At 44.0% G+C, this 24,320-nt stretch overlaps 1 protein-coding gene across 2 annotated transcripts in view; it reads right to left on the bottom strand.

Annotated features, from left to right (window-relative positions):
• The window catches only part of ABL1 (ABL proto-oncogene 1, non-receptor tyrosine kinase), a 135,860-nt gene that overhangs the window by 49,710 nt on the left and 61,830 nt on the right, over window positions 1-24,320 (bottom strand). Inside the window, exon 1 of one of the 2 annotated variants that reach the window (XM_063316015.1) lies at window positions 22,837-23,309. The exons of the other annotated variant lie outside the window; for it this stretch is intronic. Within the exon in view, the coding sequence (XP_063172085.1) occupies window positions 22,837-22,921 (85 nt within the window). The 5' untranslated portion in view covers window positions 22,922-23,309. Of the gene's footprint in view, window positions 1-22,836; window positions 23,310-24,320 lie in introns of those variants that run through there. 2 annotated transcript variants of the gene reach the window in all.

Below are 24,320 nucleotides of genomic sequence, written 5' to 3'. Positions count from 1 at the left end.
AGGCAGACTGAATAGGTCTATTGTGTGGCCTGCACAATGCCACAACTGAAGGGGATTCAATTCCCCGCCTTTGAATTCCCTTGAATTGAACTGAATTCAAGGAAATTGAGTGGAATCCTCTTCAACCAAGAAGCCCTATTCGAGAATACGGTTCCATATTGTCTAAGTTCAACACAGCATTTAAATTCTAAATTGCAAAGGTCTGTATAGATACCCACCTGAAAAAAGGTAGTGCAATCTCAATCCCTTTGGGCTTGGATTGGCTTTTTGTTACCCTAATACTTCTCTTCTCCCTGCCCTCTCTTTCTCTCTCCCCCACTCCCCTGCCTTTTTTCTTTTTTTCTTTTATAATAATTTTTATTACAGTTTACAGATACAAGACAAAAAACTAATACAAACTAAGAAAATTATAAAAAGTAAAAAATTAAAAAGTGCAGAGAAAAAGGCAAAAAAAGAAAAAAAATAGATATATAAAGAAATGACTTCCCCCTTCATCAAGACAAGTACAGGTAGTCCTTGCTTAACAATCACAATTGGGACCAGAATTTCAGTTGCTAAGCAAAACGCGCATTAAGCAAATCCGACTTCATTTTATGACCTTTTTTGTGGTGGTCATTAAGTGAATCACTCCAGGCATTAAGTGAATCACATGGTCGTTAAGCAAATCACGTGGTTCCCCATTGATTTTGCTTGCCAGAAGCCAGCTGGGAAGGTCAAAAATGGCAATCATGTGACCACATGATACTGTGATGGTCATAAATGCAAACTGGTTCCCAAGCACCCAAATTGTGATCACGTGACTGGGAGGACGCTGCAACAGTCATAAGTGTGAGGACTGGTCATACGTTGTGTTTTTCAGCACCATCGTGAGGACTATCTGTATCTTTTGCGTGTGTGTGTGTGTGTGTGTGTGTATTTCTGGGGAATACTTTGTTCTAAATTCTGTCAACTACCCTGAATGCTCACCAGCCCAAGATGACACTCACCGTTCAAACTGAAACCACTTTTATGGGACAGAAGATAAAAATAAAATATTGCACCGAATTTACTTCTCCGGTTTGGTCTCCTAAGCCATCTTGCTAATTTGGAGGTGCAAAATCAGTTGCATATGTAGAAAGAGGCAAGTTTTGAGGATTGGGAGAGACACTGGGTGGGACACGATGCAAAATGGGTGCCGATGGGTGGGATCCACATTTTCAGTTTTACTTGGAGGATGGTCAAATTTTAAACTGGGTGGTAGTCATACAGTTTTTGTGCTGTCTGCATCTTAACATGGTGCCCACTCAAAGGACTGTAGTGCAAAATTCAGCAGGTGGTTCCCTAAAAATGTTTAGAAGCTACCTGGCATTGCAAAGTAGCATAAAGACATTGCAAGGAATAATCAGAACCACCATTATTGACTCACATTCCCAGTGAAGGGAAAGATAAAGCAAAATGCAGTGGAGTGGAGTATATTCAAGTCCGTTCCTCCACCCATCTCCAGACATTTGGAAAACATGCAAAGCAAACAGACCCCACCCAAATTTTTACTGATACAGCTTGATCTGAAGTCCACCTCTTGGGGCCAGCATTCCTGGAGCAGTGAACAAATTCAGGAATCCTGTTAAAATCTTTCCCATGTTTTCTTTGTAATGAGGAAGGTAAGAAGAAAAGGAGATGTAAAGATGGAGGGATGCCCCCTTGAGCCAGAAGGACTCGGAAGGCCTCAGATCATGATGGGGCTTGCACGGAAGGAGAGCTGGCATTTTGATCCAGCTGGATGCTGGAAGATTCAGTTGATACTTTTGGAGTTAGTTTTAAAGAAATAAAATCAATGCTGGAACAACAAACGCATGGGATAAAATTTTACATATACACACACAAAAAGCTGCTGTCTCATTTGCTTTTTTACCCAAGAAATATGCATCTGATGGTGTTAAAGCTTTGTGATTTACTGGGCTGGTTTTTACCAAGATCAACTATTACATCATCATCATCATCTTAGTCAAGAGGCTTGTTTATGCCCAGTTATGTGCCATCAAATCAGGGTAGACTCTCAGCAACCACACAGATAGGTTACCTCTAGGAGGATCTGTCCCCAACCTGGTCTTCTTTCTATAATCTACCCTATCTAATAATCAAAGCCATGAACCACATTCAGTTTTTTCATTTTTTTGCAAAAAGTCCATAAGGGGTTTCCAGTCACCAATAAACGTAGATATTGTCTTTCCTCTAAATCAGTGACGTCCTTTAACCATCTCAGCAAGTTCTGTCATCTTCACCAACCATTCCTCCGTAGTAGGTAATGCCAAATCCTTCCATCTTTGTGCATATAGTAATCTCGTCACAGTAATCAATATCATACACTGAAATAATCCTCCATGACTTTTTTCTGTCTGTCTATCAATCTTAAAAGGTGAAGTTCTGGCTTCGGTTGAGGATTAATCTTTAAAATCAGGCAAGGTGGACTTCAAAGCCCTTCCATTCTCTCCAACAAGAATTCAAGTCAACCAATGAACAACGGCCACTTCAGGGCAAAGCGGAATAGAAGATTGTGTTATTTCATTAACCTGTGGAACTCACCACCACAAGAGGTGAGGGGCAGCTGGGCACCTCTTAGAGAGCTTTCAAAGAGGGTCAAAAGAATAGAACAGTAGCTGTGCTCAAACTAGGAAGGGCATGGGCTTCAATGTCTGGAATACCAAACCAGCATTTAGCCAATGCTGTAATTCTGGGCACTGAATCAACATCTGGACCATGCTTGGGTAGGAAAAGATTATGGAGTCAAAGGAAATCTATCCAAAGCTGAGATGCAGATGAGAACTGCAGATGTGGGACAACGGAAGGGTGGCGAGTCCCTTCCCCTGTCACCACTCTCTATCTTATTTCATAGCTGCACGTCAGAAGGTCCATCTGTGGCATGCAAGTATTTCTGCAGTTGGAAACAAACCACAGGCTGCTAGGATGAGTTTAAAAAAGGAGCAAAGGAGGGGGCAGGATGGAGACAAGGGATGGGAAGCCAGCACAAGAATTTGAGGTGACACCTCCCCTCGTCCTCAAGGTGAAGCATTTGATGTCAGAAGCTTAAGCCAGACCCAACACTGGAATCATGAAATTTTAACAGGAATACTCATGCAGGAAGGGAGCAAACCAGGTCATAAAATAGCAGAGTGGTACAAAACTTTGATCCAAAGATGTGATCGAAAGACAATTCCATCTATGGGCTCTTTTGCGTTCAATGCATCCCCCCCCCATTTTTTTAAAGACATCAGACTAACTGTCTGAATTCAACTGGAATCAAACCACAATGATATATCTGATATGGGCAGCAGCACAGAGAAAAAGATGAAAAATTGGCCAGTTCATCGCCAGAACTCAAGAGAGACCAACCTGGATCCAGGAATCGATCCTACAAGGGTTCTGCTCATCCTTTGAAACTTCAGCCAACAGCAGAGAAGGTTCAGAGGAATGCAAAATTTAAGAATATAGTTTTTGGGAAGTTCAGAAGTGAACCTTCCCATTGGGCAGTGTTTTCTCAATGGGATAAACTATCCCCTGCTGCTGTCCATCCAGATGTGGATGGAGTCCCCCCCGTCCCACCACTATGGGCCTACTGTAAAGAGAAAGGAGTCTTCTTTGATGGCCCTGAAAAGGTTGGGGAACTTTATCTTCCATGGTCTTGTCTGATGACACCCTCCTTTGGAGCCCACTTGAGGTCTTTCAAAATTGAGTCCTCTGGGAAAGAAAACAGGGAGGAACTGCAATTGTGTGACTTCCTTCCTTACAGAGGATTCGACAAAGCTAAAAAAAGTTTGGCGTTCAATGGCTTTCAGAAGAAGTCCAGATCACGGCTGTTCGTTTGTTGACTTGGGGCTCTGATAATTCTCAGCCGTGCCTATCAAGTTTCTTCCAAGCAACTTCCATCTTTAGGGGTTTCCATTTCTGGAAGGTGGCGGGGGGGACTTCCTTGGTTCTTTGTTTAAAAAAAAAAACACAGGCCTCCAGAAGAACTTTTAGAAGATCTAGCTTAGTTCCTGGACTTGATCTTGGTGTTCCTCATGAGCACCAAGGCAAAATTTCCCTAGCAATGCATTGAAGTTTTGAAGCGCCTTGTGGAGATCCAGCTTCCCACTCTTAACGCTTGGTGTCTGGAGGGGACACAGATTGGGCTTTGCTATCAGCCCGGCTGCTTTGTAATGGCTGCAACAACAGGAGAAGCAGAGATGCCCTTCAAGGAAATCGAAGCTGATTAATCATGTTACCGGCAAGAATGCTTTGATCTTGTTGGGTCCATTAACGCTCCCTTATCAAGGGAAAGAGGCCATTACGGCTGGAATTTCTCCAAAAAGCTGGAGGGAAAAGCTAAGCCCTGGGCTGGATAAGCACCTGGGACAGACAGATAGCAAAGATCTGGGAGCCAACATAACACTGCAGCCTGTTGGATCAAATGCTGTATACAGAAGGACGTCATGTTAACCTCAGTCAACAAGACACAAAACATGGCCTCTTGCCAGGACTGATTCAATAGGAAGACCGGAAATCCACAGCCGGGGCCCCTTCAGTTACATCCTGACCGCAGCCAAGTGGAGGGTGCCCCAGGCCAGTTTTTGAATCAAGGTCGTGAAGGAAAACGAAATGGTGCACCATGCAGAGGCTGTCCTCCAACACTCTGCTCTGCTTGCATCCAAAATTCAACCCTGTGTGTGCTGGTCGACATCCACTAGGGCAGTGTATCTCAATCTTGGCAATTTTAAGATGTGTGGACCTCAACTCCCAGAATTCCCCAGCCAGCACACTTTAAGATGTGTGGACTTCAACTCCCAGAATTCCCCACCCAGCTTTCTTTTAAGATGTGTGGACTTCAGCCCCCAGAATTCCCCAGCCAGCATGCTTCAAGATGTGTGGACTTCAACTCCCAGCATGCTGGCTGGGGAATTCTGGGCGTTGAAGTCCACACATCTTAAAGTTACACTAGGGAGTTTATTCCATCTGGAGTGCATGGCTTCAAGCCAATAATTGGACCAGTGGTGAACTGAAATGGTGGGAATGCCAACTCCTTGAACGTAAGTTTAAATATTTATTCATAGAATCACAGAACTGGAAGAAGAGGAACTGAGGAGCCTTATGATGAAGGTGAAAGAAGAAAGTGCAAAAGCTGGTTTGCAGCTAAACCTCAAAAAAACCAAGATTATGGCAACCAGCTTGATTGATAACTGGCAAATAGAGGGAGAAAATGTAGAAGCAGTGAAAGACTTTGCATTTCTAGGTGCGAAGATTACTGCAGATGCTGACTGCAGTCAGGAAATCAGAAGACGCTTAATCCTTGGGAGAAGAGCAATGACCAATCTCGATAAAATAGTCAAGAGCAGAGACATCGCACTGACAACAAAGGTCCGCATAGTTAAAGCAATGGTGTTCCCCGTAGTAACATATGGCTGCGAGAGCTGGACCATAAGGAAGGCTGAGAGAAGGAAGATCGATGCTTTTGGACTGTGGTGTTGGAGGAAAATCCTGAGAGTGCCTTGGACTGCAAGAAGATCCAACCAGTCCATCCTCCAGGAAATAAAGCCAGACTGCTCACTGGAGGGAATGATATTAAAGGCGAAACTGAAATACTTCAGCCACACAATGAGAAGACAGGACAGCCTGGAGAAGATGCTGATGCTGGGGAGAGTGGAGGGCAAAAGGAAGAGGGGCCGACCAAGGGCAAGGTGGATGGATGACATTCTAGAGGTGACGGACTCGTCCCTGGGGGAGCTGGGGGTGTTGACGACCGACAGGAAGCTCTGGAGGGGGCTGGTCCATGAAGTCACGAAGAGTCGGAAGCGACTGAACGAATAAACAACAACAACAGAACTGGAACGTTGGAAGGAACACAAGGAACATCAAACCTAATAAGCAGGAAAACCAAAGTAAGCCACCCTTGAGAGGTGGTTATCCAGCCATTCCTTCAACACCTCCAGAAATGTTAATGTATTAGTACAGGAACCCATACCCTACGGTCAGCTGCCTACAAAACTAGGGCCTGATGAGGTTCCTGACCACGGCAGATTGGTAAAAACCAGCCCACTCTCTCTGCAACATGGAATCTGAATTTCAAGGCATCTTGACAAACCCATTTTACAAAACTACCCCTTCGGGGAGGAAGATGTGCTTTGTAGCTGAGGAGGGCCCAGTTCAACGCCGGATATTTTCTGTTGAAAGGGATCTGGGGTGGTAAACAGAGATGCCAAACTTCTCCTAGATGGTTTTCCAGAACCAACAATGGTTCCAGAACCAAAAATCAGATGCTACAGCAGCTACTAGGTCCAAAATAAGATGAGGGTGCCAGTCTGGCTCTCTTTGCAAATCAAACTTCTATTAATTTGTCTGATTTAACTTAAAGTAGTCTGGATTGCCAGAGCATAAAACAACTAAAAGAAGCCACACAAGATCAGAAAAAGTGGAGAAAGCTGGTCCATAAAATTGCCAAAAATCAGACACGATTGAATGGATTAGCATCTTCTTCTTCTTCATCATCATCATGATGTCTGGATTGCATCATTTTATTATTTTTATTATCCAGGTGGCCAGATAAACATTATCACCCTACCTCTTCCTTGTTCTGCTTTCTTCTCTACAGATTTTGTACAGGTAGTCCTCGCTTAATGACCACAATCAAGAGCAGAATTTTGGTTGCTAAGTGAAGCGATCATTAAGTGAATCTGACCCAATTTTATTACCTTTTTTTTGCACCGGTCATTAAGCAAATCACCATGGCTGTTAAGTGAACACATGATCATTAAGCGAATCAGGCAGTCCCCCATTGATTTTGCTTGCCAGAAGCCAGCCGGGAAGGTCGAAAATAACAATCACATGACCATGGGATATTGCAATGGTCATAAATGTGAACCAGTTGCCAAGTGCCCAAATCATGATCACGTGACTGCAGGGATGCTGTGATGGCTGTAAGTGTGAGCACCGGCCGTAAGTTGGTTTTTCCCCACTGTCGTAAGTCTGAACCATCACTAAACGAATGGTCATTAAGTGAGGACTACCTGTACTTCTTTTGTGCATATTCTGCAGAAAAGACCTGTGAAACTCTGCATGCTAACAGAATGATACCAGCTATTTCTTGCATTAAGAATACCTATAACTTGTAAAGGTGGGTTCCCAAACTAATAAAGATTCAGGAGACTGCTGCGTAAATAACCACCAGCTGCAAGTTACTCTGTAACCAATAAAAAGATTTGCATCCTAGCTGGAGGAGAAGGATGTTAGAAAGAAAATCAGAAAGTGTCAGCCCTTATAAACATGGAGATAAATTAATTCTACATGGGATTAGCTCAGCAGCCGACATTCTTGCAGGCCCATCCCTTTCATCTCAATAAATCTTGTTAAAGAAAACTCCACACACTGCACTTCTTGGAAATAATTCTTAAAACAATCTTTTTGCATCAAACAATGCACAGGACTGCTGAGCCCAGCAGTGTTTTGTACACACAGATTCTTCTCTTCCTGAATGCTTCCCACATCACACAGATTTTTGGATTACAACACCTCTTGAACACAGACGGTAAACTCCACACTTTTCCTCCATACAATAAACATTGAAAGCCGGGAAAGGAAATCAGCTTCCGATCTCGGTGACGGGCCAAGACTGGTGGAAGGAAAACATAAAATATTTATTGACAAAACCCAACACCACATCCGTGGATTTCTGGGCATAACCATCAGTTCTCCAGAAACTGCTTTTCAAAAAGTAGAAGCAAACTTCCTGGGCTGATAATTCAGGGCACGCATACAAAGTCAGTGGCGTAGTATGACTGTTTTCTGCTACTGTTTTTTTTCCAGCCTGCAAACTGGCATCAGGAGATAACTAATTTGGCTCACTGGGAAACTGTCCAAGCTCTATATTGATCAACTTTCTGAAAGGTACAACGCAATAAAAAAATTAATAAAAAGAGGTCACTGCCTACCATCTGTTCATTTCAAGGCATGGTGGGAAAGATGTTTTTCCCAAGACATTCATAGCAAAGAGGTTGCCTGAGATGAAGATTAATCTGAGCAGTGCATTAATCCAAGTTTGGAAGATACTAAAGATGGAGGATCGTGGAAAAGCTAGGAACCTACAAAGATTGCTCCTTAAAAATGGTGATGCAATGTCTGGAGAAGGTGGGGCCTTTACAGAAGAAAAAAACAAAATCTGAGCCCCAGGAAAGTAGAAATGGTGAGAAAGAAACTCAAAACAACTCCACCTTGATTGTGCTAGGTATAAGTTGAAGTAGAGACGGGCTTCGACAGTCATTTACGATTCTGTTACAATACTCTAACCACATTAAAATACATTCCAAACTGGATTAATAGAAAAATTAAATGTAATGATTGCTATGTCTTTAAAGAAATGGAGCAAAGGAATTTATTTACTGAAGGACTCTGAATTGGTTCTGAGAAATCGGTAAGACATCTCAAGGTGCATAAGAAAAAAAGTAAACAAAACCATCTGGTTTCCCTGTGACTCAGATTAATTTTTTGGGAGCGAGGGTTGTATTATGGAGAAAAAATTATCTGGGCATTTTTAACATTGTCCTTAAGACTACAGGTAGTTCTTGACTTACAACCACAATTGGGACCGGAACTTGTCGCTAAGCGAGGCGGTTGTTAAGTAAATCACACCCACCTAATGCCAGGTCTTTCACATTCATGTGAAAAATATGGAAATGGAAGTGTCTTTTGAAAAATAAATTTACCAATATTGTTTCGATTTTAGGTATTTTTCTTAGAAATATGTGATCTTGTAAAGTTTTTCTTGGTTTTGCCCTTGAATAAAGCAAAGTAATAAACATAAACAATTAAGCATTTTTACCCTTATGAACCTCTTTCAGATTTGCCTGTTTTTCTGGTTGGTCTTTTATTTTTTTTCCCCAAGAAAATATGGGCCACCATAATTTAACCATAATAACTAATTGGATTGGCAGATAAATTGTCAGTCTCCCCCTTTTACAGACCCTGATGCCATCAGCTTGTGGTTGCAAAACTTGGATGGCGTGAAGGTGCATTTGATCCTCCCGTATCTATGACCAGCTTCTGATATCCTACGGAAGCACTGTTCTGTTGTTTAAAAATGATTTCTCCATCCTCTAAATGCATAAAATGGAAACTCTTTGATGTCTGCTCAGATTCAAAGGCAGGAACGTAAGCACTTGCTCCACTTTCCAAGTCAAATTCAACAAGGCTTCAAAGAGTTCAGCTTTTGGGACTGCAAACATCCATGTTTATAAATAGGGGATCACCTTTGGTGAGTGCAAATTGTTTCCAACTGTTTGCAAAATAGGAAGCTTTTGATCTATCCCCACCGCCCTTTCCTTCAATGTTACCGAGGAAGGACAGCAGATATCAGCAGCATTCTTCAAGGTGCCCAATTCCCAAGCTGCACAGAGACCTGGGAGTACAATTTCCATTATTTCTGTTCCCTACTTCCCAAGCCATTAAAAAAAATGTCAGTTTCAATTCCATTTGCCCCCAGATTAACTCATATGAGCCTCCGGTGCAGCTAGAAAATTTCATCTCATCCAGCCTTGGTTGCCATGCTATGTCCAGACTCGACTCTTACACCCCGGAATAAGCATTATCATTCTCCAGAGGGAAATTCCCTTCTTGGGAACTTTTCAACGTTTTGTAAGTTTCTTCCACAGAGAGTTCGCCAGTTCCTCTTTCTTAGTGTTTACAAATAGGTAAAGAAAATCTGATTTTATTCTGCTTCTCCTTTGGCATTGTTTTGGTTCTGAAACTGGCTTAGTGGGGGAAGCATCTGGCTGATCTGGACAGCTCAAAAGTAGGTATGGTTAGTATTTGGATAGGAGACCACCAGGAGATCTAGACTACACTGAAACAGGAAAAAACCATCCTGGGAGAAGATCATGGTATTGTACTTCTGCCAATGTGAAGTTACGAACTTCTCCATGGTCACCAGCAATGAAGCTTGACCTGAAGGAGCCGTTCCTAGTTCTAACCCCATTTTGCCCTCAATTGTATAAAATTTTAGTGTAGCTGTGTTGTAGTTTGCAGAAAAAACAGCAGCCAAACAGTCAGAAGCGAATTCCCCTGAATTTTACAGAGTTTTTTCCAAGATAAAGGGGATGGAGTTGTAGCCCTAGGAACTGTGTCAGTAAAATACAAAATAAACGAAGGAAATTAGAATGTTCCCTGTCCACAAGGACTTTCCACATCTAAAACTGGCAGGGAACCTGACAACAGACGGAGAATAAAAGTACACAACAGTTACAAAAGTCAGAGGTGGTTGAACAAAATTGCAATCTATTCCTACACTTGACTTGAATGCAACTCCAGTGGGTCTAATGGTCCTGAGCCCAGCATAAGGGCATAGATAAAAGGATGATAAACATCCTTGGGGCACCATGAAACCTAATTTTCCTGCTTTGTATGTCTTTCTAAACCAGTGTTTCTCAACCGTAGCAACTTTAGGATGTCTGGACTTCAACTCCCAGGATTCCCCAGCCAGCCAACATGTTCTAAACCAGGGTTTCCTGGCTGAATAACCAACAACTCAATGAATTCAAGCAACAGATCAAGCCATCCATCACTGATCACAAACCTCTATGATGGGATTTACCTTCTCCCTTGTTTGTTGACCTAATGAGCCACATTTGGCTGGGTTCACACAGCACCCTAAAACAGAAACCTAAGCCAAAATCACACTGACCAGTTCAGGGTGTGTCTGAACCCAGTTACAAGGCTAACAACTGATGCCCCAGAAAGCTGTACAGATAGTCCTCGCTTAACAACAATTGGGACCGGAATTTTGGTTGCTAAGCAAAATGGTCATTAAGAGAATCTGACCCAATTTTACAACCTTTTTTGTGATGGTCATTAAGTGAATCACCATGGTTGTTAAGTGAACCACATGGTCATTAGGTGAATCACGCAGTTCCCCATTGGTTTTGCTTGCCAGAAGCTGGCCAGGAAGGTAAAAAATGGTGATCATGTGATCACGGGACACTGCAATGGTCATAAAACTGGTTGCCAAGCGCCCAAATCATGATCATGTGACCACAGGGATGCTGTGATGGTCGTAAGTGTTGTAAATTGGTTTTTCCAGCACCATCATAAATCTGCACCATCATTAAATGGTCATTAAAAGAGGACTACCTGTAAAGATGCTTCTAATGAATAATTTCCTCTCTTCCAAAGCCCCCTTATTCCTTTGCTTAATAAGCATCCATGTTTATATCTTACACAGAAGAAGGGATATTTAACTCCTACCATCTGCCATAACCCCAAGAAAGGCCTGGGCTTCTGTACACCACGAATGGAAAACCCGTTGTCGAGACTGTACCAGACAAGAAAAAGTTCAAATCCTCCCCAACATTCTTCCTTAGCTTACATGAATGCATTCAGCAACACATCGCTTTGGGACCTAAACAGCTTCAAAACAGCACCTGAGGTGCAGAAACAAGCAAGAGAGGGAGGGAGGGAAAATATGGAAGACTGAAAGATTAAGGAGGGAGGGAGGGAGGGAGGGAAGGGAAAATATGGAAGACTGAAAGGGAAGGAAGGAAAAATATGGAAGACTGAAAGGGAAGGAAGGAAGGAAGGAAGGAAGGAAAAATATGGAAGACTGAAAGGGAAGGAAGGAAGGAAGGAAGGAAGGAAGGAAGGAAGGAAGGAAGAATATGGAAGACTGAAAGATTAAGGAGGGAGGGAGGGAGGGAAGGGAAAATATGGAAGACTGAAAGATTAAGGAGGGAGGGAGGGAGGGAAGGGAAAATATGGAAGACTGAAAGGGAAGGAAGGAAGGAAGGAAGGAAGGAAAAATATGGAAGACTGAAAGGGAAGGAAGGAAGGAAGGAAGGAAGGAAGGAAGGAAGGAAGGAAGGAAGAATATGGAAGACTGAAAGATTAAGGAGGGAGGGAGGGAGGAAAAATATGGAAGACTGAAAGATTAAGGAGGGAGGGAGGGAGGGAAGGGAAAATATGGAAGACTGAAAGGGAAGGAAGGAAGGAAGGAAGGAAGGAAAAATATGGAAGACTGAAAGGGAAGGAAGGAAGGAAGGAAGGAAGGAAGGAAGGAAGGAAGGAAGGAAGGAAGGAAGGAAGGAAGAAAGAAAGAATATGGAAGACTGAAAGATTAAGGAGGGAGGGAGGGAGGAAAAATATGGAAGACTGAAAGATTAAGGAGGGAGGGAGGGAGGGAAGGGAAAATATGGAAGACTGAAAGGGAAGGAAGGAAGGAAGGAAGGAAGGAAGGAAGGAAGAATATGGAAGACTGAAAGATTAAGGAGGGAGGAAGGAAGGAAGAATATGGAAGACTGAAAGATTAAGGAGGGAGGGAGGGAGGGAAGGGAAAATATGGAAGACTGAAAGGGAAGGAAGGAAGGAAGGAAGGAAGGAAAAATATGGAAGACTGAAAGGGAAGGAAGGAAGGAAGGAAGGAAGGAAGGAAGGAAGGAAGGAAGGAAGGAAGGAAGGAAGGAAGAATATGGAAGACTGAAAGATTAAGGAGGGAGGGAGGGAGGAAAAATATGGAAGACTGAAAGATTAAGGAGGGAGGGAGGGAGGGAGGGAAGGGAAAATATGGAAGACTGAAAGGGAAGGAAGGAAGGAAGGAAGGAAGGAAGGAAGGAAGGAAGGAAGGAAGGAAGAATATGGAAGACTGAAAGATTAAGGAGGGAGGGAGGGAGGAAAAATATGGAAGACTGAAAGATTAAGGAGGGAGGGAGGGAGGGAAGGGAAAATATGGAAGACTGAAAGGGAAGGAAGGAAGGAAGGAAGGAAGGAAAAATATGGAAGACTGAAAGGGAAGGAAGGAAGGAAGGAAGGAAGGAAGGAAGAATATGGAAGACTGAAAGATTAAGGAGGGAGGGAGGGAGGAAAAATATGGAAGACTGAAAGATTAAGGAGGGAGGGAGGGAGGGAGGGAAGGGAAAATATGGAAGACTGAAAGGGAAGGAAGGAAGGGAAAATATGGAAGACTGAAAGGGAAGGAAGGAAGGAAGGAAGAATATGGAAGACTGAAAGATTAAGGAGGGAGGGAGGAAAAATATGGAAGACTGAAAGATTAAGGAGGGAGGGAGGGAGGGAAGGGAAAATATGGAAGACTGAAAGGGAAGGAAGGAAGGAAGGGAAAATATGGAAGACTGAAAGATTAAGGAGGGAGGGAGGGAGGGAAGGGAAAATATGGAAGACTGAAAGATTAAGGAGGGAGGGAAGGGAAAATATGGAAGACTGAAAGGGAAGGAAGGAAGGAAGGAAGGAAGGAAGGAAGGAAAAATATGGAAGACTGAAAGATTAAGGAGGGAGGGAGGGAGGGGAGGGAAAATATGGAAGACTGAAAGATTAAGGAGGGAGGGAGGGAGGGAAGGGAAAATATGGAAGACTGAAAGGGAAGGAAGGAAGGAAGGAAGGAAGGAAGGAAGGAAAAATATGGAAGACTGAAAGGGAAGGAAGGAAGGAAGGAAGAATATGGAAGACTGAAAGATTAAGGAGGGAGGGAGGAAAAATATGGAAGACTGAAAGATTAAGGAGGGAGGGAGGGAGGGAAGGGAAAATATGGAAGACTGAAAGGGAAGGAAGGAAGGAAGGAAGGAAGGAAGGAAGGAAGGGAAAATATGGAAGACTGAAAGATTAAGGAGGGAGGGAGGGAGGGAAGGGAAAATATGGAAGACTGAAAGATTAAGGAGGAAGGGAGGGAGGGAAGGGAAAATATGGAAGACTGAAAGATTAAGGAGGGAGGGAAGGGAAAATATGGAAGGAAGGAAGGAAGGAAGGAAGGAAGGAAGGAAGGAAGGAAGGAAGGAAAAATATGGAAGACTGAAAGATTAAGGAGGGAGGGAGGGAGGGAAGGGAAAATATGGAAGACTGAAAGATTAAGGAGGGAGGGAGGGAGGGAAGGGAAAATATGGAAGACTGAAAGGGAAGGAAGGAAGGAGAGAAAAAGAGAGAGAGAAAGAAAGGGAGGGAGGGAGGGAAAGAGAAAAAGAAAGAAAGAGGGAGGGAGGAGCAAGCACTCAAATCTAATTTGTTGGCCAAGATGCAGGGAAATGTTGATTTTTTCCTCTAGCCCACGATTACACCCATCATTTCCTGCTAAGAATTCAACAGGTCATCACAGCAGGGCGTGAGCATGTGTGGGTGTGGGTGTGCACCCGTGCATGAGTGTGTTTCAGTTTTCACTAGGATCCAAATTTACTGAGCTTGTCATCTAGCTGAGCTCACAAAGAGAGACTGTTTCAAAGAATGAGAGAGAGAGAGAGCGCCAGGCCAGTTCAGGTTACTGTAACAAGACACTTCCAGCATCTACTAGCTGTGGGTTACAGAAAGATTTGCATCTCTTACTTAGCCCCTTTGCAAACAAAGAGGTTTGACTAGCAGAGTTCAAATAAATGGCTTTACGCTCCCTCCTTTTTATTTTCCCTGGACGTTTAAATCAGCGCTTTGACTTTAAAGGAATAATTCTTCCTTCCCAAACAGCCTTTTCAGTTATTTCATTGTTTTTTCCAGTTTGTCTTCTCCTTTCTCTGGGAGAGGTGAACGTAGTAGATCCTTTTTCAGGGTTCGCAGAGGCTGCTCCAAATTTTTCTGCAGGACAATAATGGAAGTGGGAAAGGGGGAGCAGGCTCTGCAAACTGGCCAGCTTGAGCTGCCAAAGGTTTCCTTCTTCCGGCCTCTTACGATAATATTTACCAGGTGGAATTGAGTGGAAAAGAGGATACCGACCAAGATTTGTGGAAACCTCAAAAGGAGAGTTTGGTAGAGTGCCCCGGATTGGTATCCTTGGAGCTAAACCAAGTCTTTTAAAAAAAAATGGCTCACCCAACACATTAACTCAGAGCAGTTCAAAGAAAACTCTTGCCCTGCAACCCTGGGTTGTGAGTTGGTTTAGGAAGTTGGGCATTAAGTAAACAAAAAGACCAGTGAGGTTTCAGGGATCAGTTGCAGGTTGTTGTAGTGTGTGTGTTCGTGTGTGAACTGCAGCACAGCAAAAAAAATTCATTGCAAAGGGTGGATGGAGAAACACAATTGGGCCGATGACCGAACTAACAACCTGGAAAAATTTAGAGGGCTGGAACATTGTGATGGCACAATTTGAAAGTGCTGGGATTTTTAAAAAAAATCTATTGGAAAAAGCATCTCCATAAAGAACATACAAGGGCAGGAATTGGGTCTGTTTCATGGAAACACGAGACATGGGATCTACAGTGGTCCTACAAGAGATCTCAGTAGGATCCCAAAGTTATGTATTTTAATTTTTTTTAAAAACCAGCCCCCCTCTCCCAAAGCTGTCATATCTCAACCCTTCCCGTGCTGTCCCATGAGAACTTGAATTTCCCAGTAAGAATGTGGCAGTCATGAGAAACTCCAGCAATCTGATGTGAGATCTTGAAGGTGAAATTGCAGAAACCAGAAGAGATTTGATGATGCTCTCAGACTCTGGCCTTTCAAGTTTCCTGAAAAGACAGCTGGTCCCTGGGGTTCTGTCTGACAGCTTTCTCCAGTTTAGCACATATACACATCCAATTTCCTGAGAACACAACTACCAGAATTGGTAAGCTAGTGAGAGAGAGAGAGAGACAGAGAGAGAGGACTACTGGTTACGGAGTTGAACTATGACCATAGAGGCCTTAGTCTTCAAAGCTTCCTAGATGACTCTGACTTGGTCCCTCTCTCTCAGCCCAACCTCCCTTGTAGGATTGTTGTTCTGGGGCAAAACCGGAGAAGGGAGGACTATGCATGCCACACTGAGCTCTGGAAGGAAAGGCAGAAATAGAAAACAAACAAACCAATAAATATGAAAAGCAAATTTACAAGAGGAATCCAGTTGGATGGGGAAAGTGTTGGGCTAGAAGAGAGCAGTTCTTCTCTTCTTATGTTGAGTCCGTAGCCAAGGGACCTCTGCTTTGGACAGAGCTGCTTGTTAAGAGCCTGGAATTCAATGTCCATCATCCCCAGCCAGCATCGTTATTGGCTTGCTGGTGGTAGACTGTATCCAACCCATGTGGAGGGGACCATCCAAGGAAGCTGCCAGAGTCTCAAGAGGAAGCATAAAATTCACTTGCCAAATTTTCTGGCCCTCCGAGATTCCTCATTCTCAACGATGTAGCTCAGGCATGGCATGACAGGCCCCACGCTATGCTAAACCATAAGCCAGGATTCACAAGCCACAGAGGCAAAGTTGACCTGAGACCAATCCAACTGCATTCTAGCTTAATGCGATGTGCAAATCCAGACACTCAGAAGTTTCTGGGCTGGCCGGACCCAATTTAAAACTCCATTTTGACTCTGATCAATTAATAGAGATCTTCAGTTTCCAACCTCTAGTTCTGCAATGGCTTTTGCTGCCCAGGGTTAGTTGCAAGATGCTTGGTCTGGAGGTCTCCTGCAGGTCTACGCTGGCTGTTTCACAAGAAACACCAACGAAGTCATGGTTCTCAATGTGGGTACATTGGTTATATGCACACATGCTTGTAGGATGTGATTTCAAAAATGATGAACCATTGCTGGGAGGACTCAACCCTTGGTATTCAGCAGCTTGGCTGATCTTGAGATCAGACATGATAACTTGCACCTACAAGTGTTTGGACCTGGCTGAAGCTTCCAGGTTGTATTTCAAAGCAGCACAGACAGCACTGAAGAAAACCAGGCCAGATGATCAGTAATGTTCTTGGGTTTTGGCCCAAGCTTAAAGGAAGATTGATAATGCTAGAATGCAACTCAGTTCGACAACTGCTAAAGTCAACCATGTCTGGTACTGTTTGGACAACTGACTGCATTCCTCCCCAATGAACTGCACTCACTTCAGATTCAGACTGCCTTCCTTCTTCTCCTTCTCCTTCTCCTCCTCCTCCACCACCACCACCCTGGTCTTCCTTCCAAACCAACTACTAGCCTTGTTGTCTTGTCTTAAGTTTTCAAGATCAGCCAAAGTCAACCAGATGTTGCCACCTGCTAGGGGCTAGATTAGATTTTTTTTTTACATGTGAACCTTGAAAATGAGAAGACAGGACACCCTGGAGAAGATGCTGATGCTGGGGAGAGTGGAGGGCAAAAGGAAGAGGGGCCGACCAAGGGCAAGGTGGACGGATGATATTCTGGAGGGGACGGACTCGTCCCTGGGGGAGCTGGGGGTGCTGACGACCGACAGGAAGCTCTGGCGTGGGCTGGTCCACGAAGTCACGAAGAGTCGGAAGCGACTGAACGAATAAACAACGAACCTTGAAAAAGCCTCCAATCATAGCTAAGTCCCTACAAAAGCGAGGTACAATCCTCCCTAGAGTTAAACTTTAAGGATGTTTAACACTATTCCATGGGTAGAAGCAAGAAGAAGAAGTGGCCTTCACGTCCTCTGGGAAATGCACTCTTTATTCTCCACAAACACAGGTCAGCTTCCTAAATTTGTACTGTGTCCATTTCTAAGCATCCTCTTTTAAGAAAGATTCAGAGAAACCGGGCGAGGTTTAAAGAAGGGCAGGGCAGCAGGGATGAATGAGGGCCTGTCCCACAAGGGCGGAGAGAGGAAATTGAGCATGTTAGCCTTGCAAGGAAATGGGTGGAGATAGGATAACACCCTTCAAGTGCCTAAAGAGGGGCAAGTAGAAGATGGCTTAACTCTAACCTGGTCTCCACCCTCTCCGAGCTCAGGACATGGAATCACAGTTGTAAAAATAAGAGTTCTTCAACAGTAGAAGGAAGGACTTCAGATGGACTGGGGGACCGCTGAGCTGTCGATCGGAAGGTCGGCGGTTCGAAACCGCGCGGCGGGGTGAGCTCCCGTTGCTCGTCCCAGCTCCTGCACACCAAGCAGTTCGAAAACATGCAAACGTGAGTAGATTAATTGGTACCGCTTCGGCGGGAAGGTAACGGCGTTCCGTGTCGTCATGCCGACCACATGACCCGGAAGTGTCTATGACAACGCCGGCTCCAAGGCTTTGAAACGGAGATGAGCACCGCCCCCTAGAGTCGGACACGACTGGACTTTACGTCAAGGGAAACCTTTACCTTTACTTAGGAGCTGGACAGACATCAATTATGGATGTCTTAACAGGTATTTTCTCGAGAGAGGGAGATGGATTTAAACTACTTCAAACTCAATGATTCATACTCTCACTGCATCACTGATGCTTACTCCTGGGGAGCACCAGACGGGGTGGGCTAGATGATCCCCAAGGACTCTCATAGCCTTAACTATGATTTTATACTTTGCAGGTAATATCCTTCCAAGTGAATACAGGTACTCCTCGACTTACAACCACAATTGGGACTTGCACTTCCCTTGCTAAGCGAGGCGGTCGTTAAGTGACTCACACCCAATTTTATGACCTTTTTTGCTGCGGTTGTTAAGTGAATCGCATGGTTGCTAAATGAATCAGGTTCCCCCCCCATTGACTTTGCTTGTCGGAAGCCAGCTGGGAAGGTCGCAAATGGTGATCACGTGACCCCAGGATGCTGCGACCACTGTAAATCCATGCCAGTTGCCAAGCGTCTGAATTTTGATCGCAAGGATGCTGTAACGGTTGTAAGTGCGAGGACTGGTCACAAGTCACTTTTTCCAGCACCGTCAAAACTTTGAACGGTCGCTAAACGAATGGCTGTAAGTCGAGGACTAGCTGTATTAGACAGCTGCCAACATGACCTCGGTCTCTCTCTCTCTCACTCACATCCACAGCTCAGCTCACTCCAAATTCCAACTTGACTTCGCCATTCTCAACCTGACATTTATCAAGCTAGACACACAAAGCAGACTCTAGTCCATAAAAGTTTTTGCCACAATCAAGCTGCTACTCTTTAAGATGCCACATGTTTTTGCTTGATTTCTGTTTACCAGCAAAATGAGATTCCTGCTCCTTTCCCAGGAATTTGTTTTACATGAACAGCAAACTCTTGATTTAACAGAACTCCACTTAGCAGGCAGCAGATGCAACAGTCAAATCTATTATATATGTATTATGTGTTTCTGCACATGCCATTTTATATATGCGTACAATGCATAAAATAGATAAAATATGCATGCATAAACCCCAATTCCCATTTTCTGCATGCATAAGATATGTAAATATACCTCCATAAAAATCCCATCTGGATTTAACAGACACTCTGGTTTAACGGACACCATTAGTCCATTAAATTGATACTTTGTTGTAATTTATGTTTTTTAAAAAATGGGATTTGTAAGTTTTCTTGACGGTCTGACTAAAAAGTGGAAGAACAACTTGGCTGAAAGCAATGACAACAACCAATCATAGCTAGTTTATCGATACTGCCAAACACAAGGGAAAAGAATGGAAGTTGAATGTTGTGCTGATGCACCAAAAAAAAAATACACAAGAGAATATAGAAGAATTTACCAAAAAAAAAAAGCATAGCTATTTCATAATGGCAAGTGACTCCAACACAAAAAGTTTGGCTGTTCAGCTTCCAGAGATCAACCCCATATTTCTTTATATTTCTTTATATTTCAAATTTCTGTCACTGCCCATCTCCCCCAAAGGGTCAAGGACAAACCAGAAGAAGCTTGATTTGTGAAACACAGGAATTCTGCAAATTCTTTCATCTCTAAAGGCAACTCCTTGCACCACAGGATAAGGGGTGAAGTCTGCTGTTGCTTTAAAGAATTGCAGAGGGGTGTTCCCTTTGCAACCCCCTCCTCTCTGAAACCCCTCTATAATCAAACCCAAAGCACCTCACACACTTACGCAACCTTTTCTAAGTCGCGTGGTCCCACTACAAACGTGAAGCAGACACTTAGGGTCTTCAAACATCCAGGGGACAGATGCTACATGAGACAACACCATTCCCATGACTGTGGATCATTGGAAGCCTTCCTGAATCAAGGCTGAATGACAGCCGAGGTCCTACGTCAAAAATCAAACTCATATACTTCCTTCAGAAAGTCTCTACAAGCAGCAAGTCAACAAGCATGTTGGAAGGGGGTAAGGGATCCACTCTGTCCATGTTCAGGGTCCAAATGTATCAAAACCAAAACCTGAGATGGGAAATGTCATCCGTCCTCATCCGCTAACCCTTTTTTGCAATGACAACAGCCCCACAACTGGGAGCCTAATTTCCTGCTGGTTTATGGCAATGGAAACCTGGCTCCTGGTCCTGGAAAAACCCCAGGATTCCTCTATGTCCTCCAGGCCATCATTCCAGACTTTCAAACACAACAAGGGAAGGCAATGACTCTAAACCAGTGTTTCCCAACCTTGACAACTCTAAGATGTGTGGACTTCAAATCCCAGAATTCCCCAGCCAGCATTCTGGGAGTTGAAGTCCACACATCTTAGAGTCCCTATGGTTGAGAAACCCTGCTCTAGACTTTTCCCTTGTTATGTAGGCTCTACCTCTTGCAACTTGCCAGGCTGGAGAGATCTACAAACCATGAGCCTTATCGTAAGTTAGCTACTACAGTTTGGCTGGGCAGGGCATGGACTACCCCCCCGCTCCACATTTTTCTGACCAACTTTTCTTGTGAAGATAGCTTTTGCTGGTCTTCGTAGTAGGAACATCTATTCTGCATCTTCTCACCACTGCTTTGACTTAAAAAAAACCAATCTATACATTTTTCATTCATTTCCATATTCTGTTGGTTCTAGCTAAGAAAAGGGATGAAGGGCATGCTGCATTAAAGAAACAAGGGCAAACAAGATGAAGTATTTAAGGCTGCAAGATGCCAAGGAGACCACCAGAGGCCACGCCAATAAGACTGAACCTTGGCTTCACTCTTCATTGGAAAGCCAAACATCGGATGATGCTAGCAGTTGAAAGCAAGGATCCAAAGTCCAAACTTAGCTCATGGAGAAATTCCCATGGGCCACTGGTCCTCCCCTCCCTTCCCCATACCCACCCCACAAAATGGGTGTGCAGGGAATAGCCCCCATTTTGCAGAAGTGGTGCAAAGTCCTTGGACCACTGTCCTCTTAACTGTGTGCCATCCAACTGCCCATAAAGATCTACAAGAAAATGTCCCATCATGTTTCTACCTGAGGACAATGCTAGAATTCTTTTAACTCCTGTCTGCATGGCTCAGATTTATCACTGCTCAAAAGATGTGTTGTGTGAACAATGAAGATGTGTTTCAGTTTGATTCCAGCATCTAAGAATTTGATCCTTCCTTTCCCCTCACCATGGACTTCCTTCCATTCCAACATGGCTTGATCTCTGGCCAAGCAAGTTAAGGCCTAATTAATCAATAGTATAATAAATATGGTATAACAGTGGGAGGGGGGGGGAATCTCCTTAAAGCAAAAGTAGCTGAGAAAGTGGAAATTGAGAGGGGGGAAAAACATGTTCTTCATTTTGGGTTCAACAACGGAGTCCCAAAGATCACCAAGAAAATAAGCTTTTTGATTCACAAGCATTTACAAACCAAGAGGCTCATTTGAACCCTTAACACCCACTTTTCCAAACTTTTGAGTTTCACGGAGGAATTTCTAGCCATCTTTTGACGCTCAAGCAACAAACAAGGCTGACTGGTTGAAGAAAAATCACATGGGCTTGTTTCTGCTTTCAAAAGTGACAGGCCAGAAAAATTCTTGGCAGTCACGATGTTTGCATTTGAGCAGCATCCAGAATGCCTGACTAACCCACCACTGAAATCCTGGAAAAACAAAAGCTATTAAGTACAATACCAAGGGGGGAAGGGGAAAAAAAACCCTCCTAGGTTTGGGAAATACAGAAGGTTGCCTATTGCGGAACAGAGCATTGCAAGGATGCGATTAAGGGACTTCACCAAGTCCAAATGGAAAGTATGTGGCCAAGCTGCAATGAACATCTAACGGCCAGCTTTCCACACAAATGTCACAATTAATATTATTAATCCTTCCCTTTGTTGAGGTGGGCCAAACAAATGTTTTCCTCTGTGGTCCTCATTCTTACATGGATTGGAAGTTCACTCATCCCGATTATAAATACCAAAGAATTTGCGTAGATGGAAATCCGAAGGGAACGTTAAATTGGGCATGAAAATATATGAAGCTAAAAGCAACCATCACCGCAAACATATGTCCTTTCTCCTCAAGCCTTTTTCTGCCCTGTCCTTTGGCTAAAATCAATGCCCTTTTCTTCCCAAGGTGAAACTTTGTTTAAAAATTCTACTTGGAAGGTCCAAGTGATTTCATCCTCCTTTATCCACCAGATTGGGACATGGGTGTAAGGTGTCCAAAGGCATTCTGATTATGTTTTCCTTAGCCAGCTTTCTCAATATTTTTCAACCATACATGGAAGAGAAACAGGCACATTTTTTTCATGGGCTGGAGTTAACAGAAGTCACTTGGCTTGGAAAATTGGTGGATCCCACCTAGCGTATGACATTACCTTCTCCCCATGTTTCAAGATTGGGGAGAAGGAGAAGGGGACAGATATGGGGAAGGGGAAGGAGGAGAAGGGATGATGATGGAGGAGGAGGAGGAGGAGGAGGAGGGATGATAATGACGATGGAGGAGGAGGAGGAAGGGAGAAGGAGAAGGAGACCAACCTCTCTCACTTGTGCATGGCATGAGATTGGCCTAGGGGAAACCAAGGCAGCCAAAATTCCCTACTTATTCCATTGCCCTGTTTTCTCATGGGGAAAGAAAGAAAGAAAGAAAGAAAGAAAGAGAGAGAGAGAGAGAGAAAGAGAAAGAGAGAAAGAGAGAAAGAGAAAGAGAAAGAAGTAGTAGTAGCAGTGCCAGCTAACTTTGAGACAAGGACGTCGAAAGTCCCTAATCCAGCCCCCTCCCAAAGGGAGCCATTCTTCTCCAGATGCACAACAGCGTACTTTTCTAGAAGGACTCCCTGCTCCAGACAGGGAGACCAACTACAGGCCTAACCCAGAACAGAGGCGGAAAGAAATCCACCCTTAAACCACCGCAGCTCCGGACTTACCTTCCAAATAGCAGCTGGAAGACGAGGAGAGCCCCTTTTTCGACTTACAACCAACTAATTTCAGGCAAATCTCCAACATTTTCATTGGTCAGAGGAAGACCTGTGCCCGATTCTGCCCTCACACACCCGCCTTCCTCCTCTTCTCCCTAAGTGAAAACTTCACGGCCAAAAAGAAAAAAAACAACTTGCTCTGTTTTAAAAAAAAGCACCCTAAATCCAGCCTTCGGAGGACCATTAGTTGGTTAGTTAGCTCGGGAGAACCAAAGCCGACGATCCATTTTTGACACGTTCCATCGCGCCTCTCCCCAAAACTTGGGAGCGTCTTCACTTCACATTCTTTAGGATTATTAGGTGGCTCAGGCAGAGAAGAAAGAGAGAAGTTTACTTTGAAAAAAGAGGAGAGTGGAGGGGGGAAACGCAAAGATAAATTAATTAGAGCGAGGGCTTCTAAATTTCCCCATCCCTCCGTCCTCAGGAGGCAGGCGCTCGGTGGAGGCTGATTTGCAAAGATTGAATTGCCAACAAAGGCCTTCCTTCAGCCTTTGGCGTGACATCAGGAACGCGCGGACCGCCCCCAACACACACTTAACTCCTGCGAGTCCCGGTTTGCTGCGACCAAGCGGGTCAACCCTGCAGCTCCAGAGGGAGGCCGCTGGGAAATTCCTAGCGGGAGAAAAACATCTCTGGATGCCCTCTTTCACCCTTTCAGTGGCGGCGCGGAGCAAAGTCTCGTTCCGGCAGCTTTCCAAAAAGGAGAGACCAGGGGATGGAAAAGAAGGAAGAGTTTGTACGAACTGGCTCGAGCTGCGTCAGAAGGTCTGTTCAACCCCAGTGGCTCCCAGGCTGAAACAGAAGGGCCCTGGTGGTTGTTTTTAAGCCACTGCTTTTGCTAAATAACAACAACAACAACAACAATAATAATACACCATCAAACCAATACCTTTAACACCATCAATCAACACTTTTAACACCACCAATCGATACCTTTAACTCCAACAATCAATACCTTTAATACCATCAAACCGATCCCTTTATCACCATCAATCAATACCATTAGCACCACATCAAACAACAGCATCTGCCTATCCCAGGTCCTTGGGAAGACTCAGTAGGTGGATAAAAATGCCAAATCCAATCTAAACATCTGGCTGACTGTGCAACCAACTGTATTAATATTATCTGCAAGAAACAGCACTTGCCTGCAAGCAAGAACTGGTGGGACCACAAAACAGACAAAGTAATAGAAAACGAAATGAAGAGGCCACAGTGCTCCAGGACTTTAGAATTCAAAGAGATGAGCGTCTGCCGCACAACACCCCGGACTTAACAACTGTTGATCGGACAGACAAAGAAGTGTGGACAGTGGCCACTGCAGTACCTGGGGGCGGCAGAAGAGAAGAGAAAGAACTGGAGGACATCAGAAAATGCAAAGACTGCAGATAGAAGTAGGACGACTGTGGCAAAAGGAAGCAAAGGTGGCCCCA

Source organism: Candoia aspera, chromosome 16 (assembly GCF_035149785.1).
Source record: "Candoia aspera isolate rCanAsp1 chromosome 16, rCanAsp1.hap2, whole genome shotgun sequence".
In the NCBI taxonomy this organism is placed as follows: Eukaryota; Metazoa; Chordata; class Lepidosauria; order Squamata; family Boidae; genus Candoia; species Candoia aspera.
The sequence above is the reverse complement of the archived record's forward strand: the minus strand, read 5'-3'. Positions and strand labels throughout refer to the sequence as shown.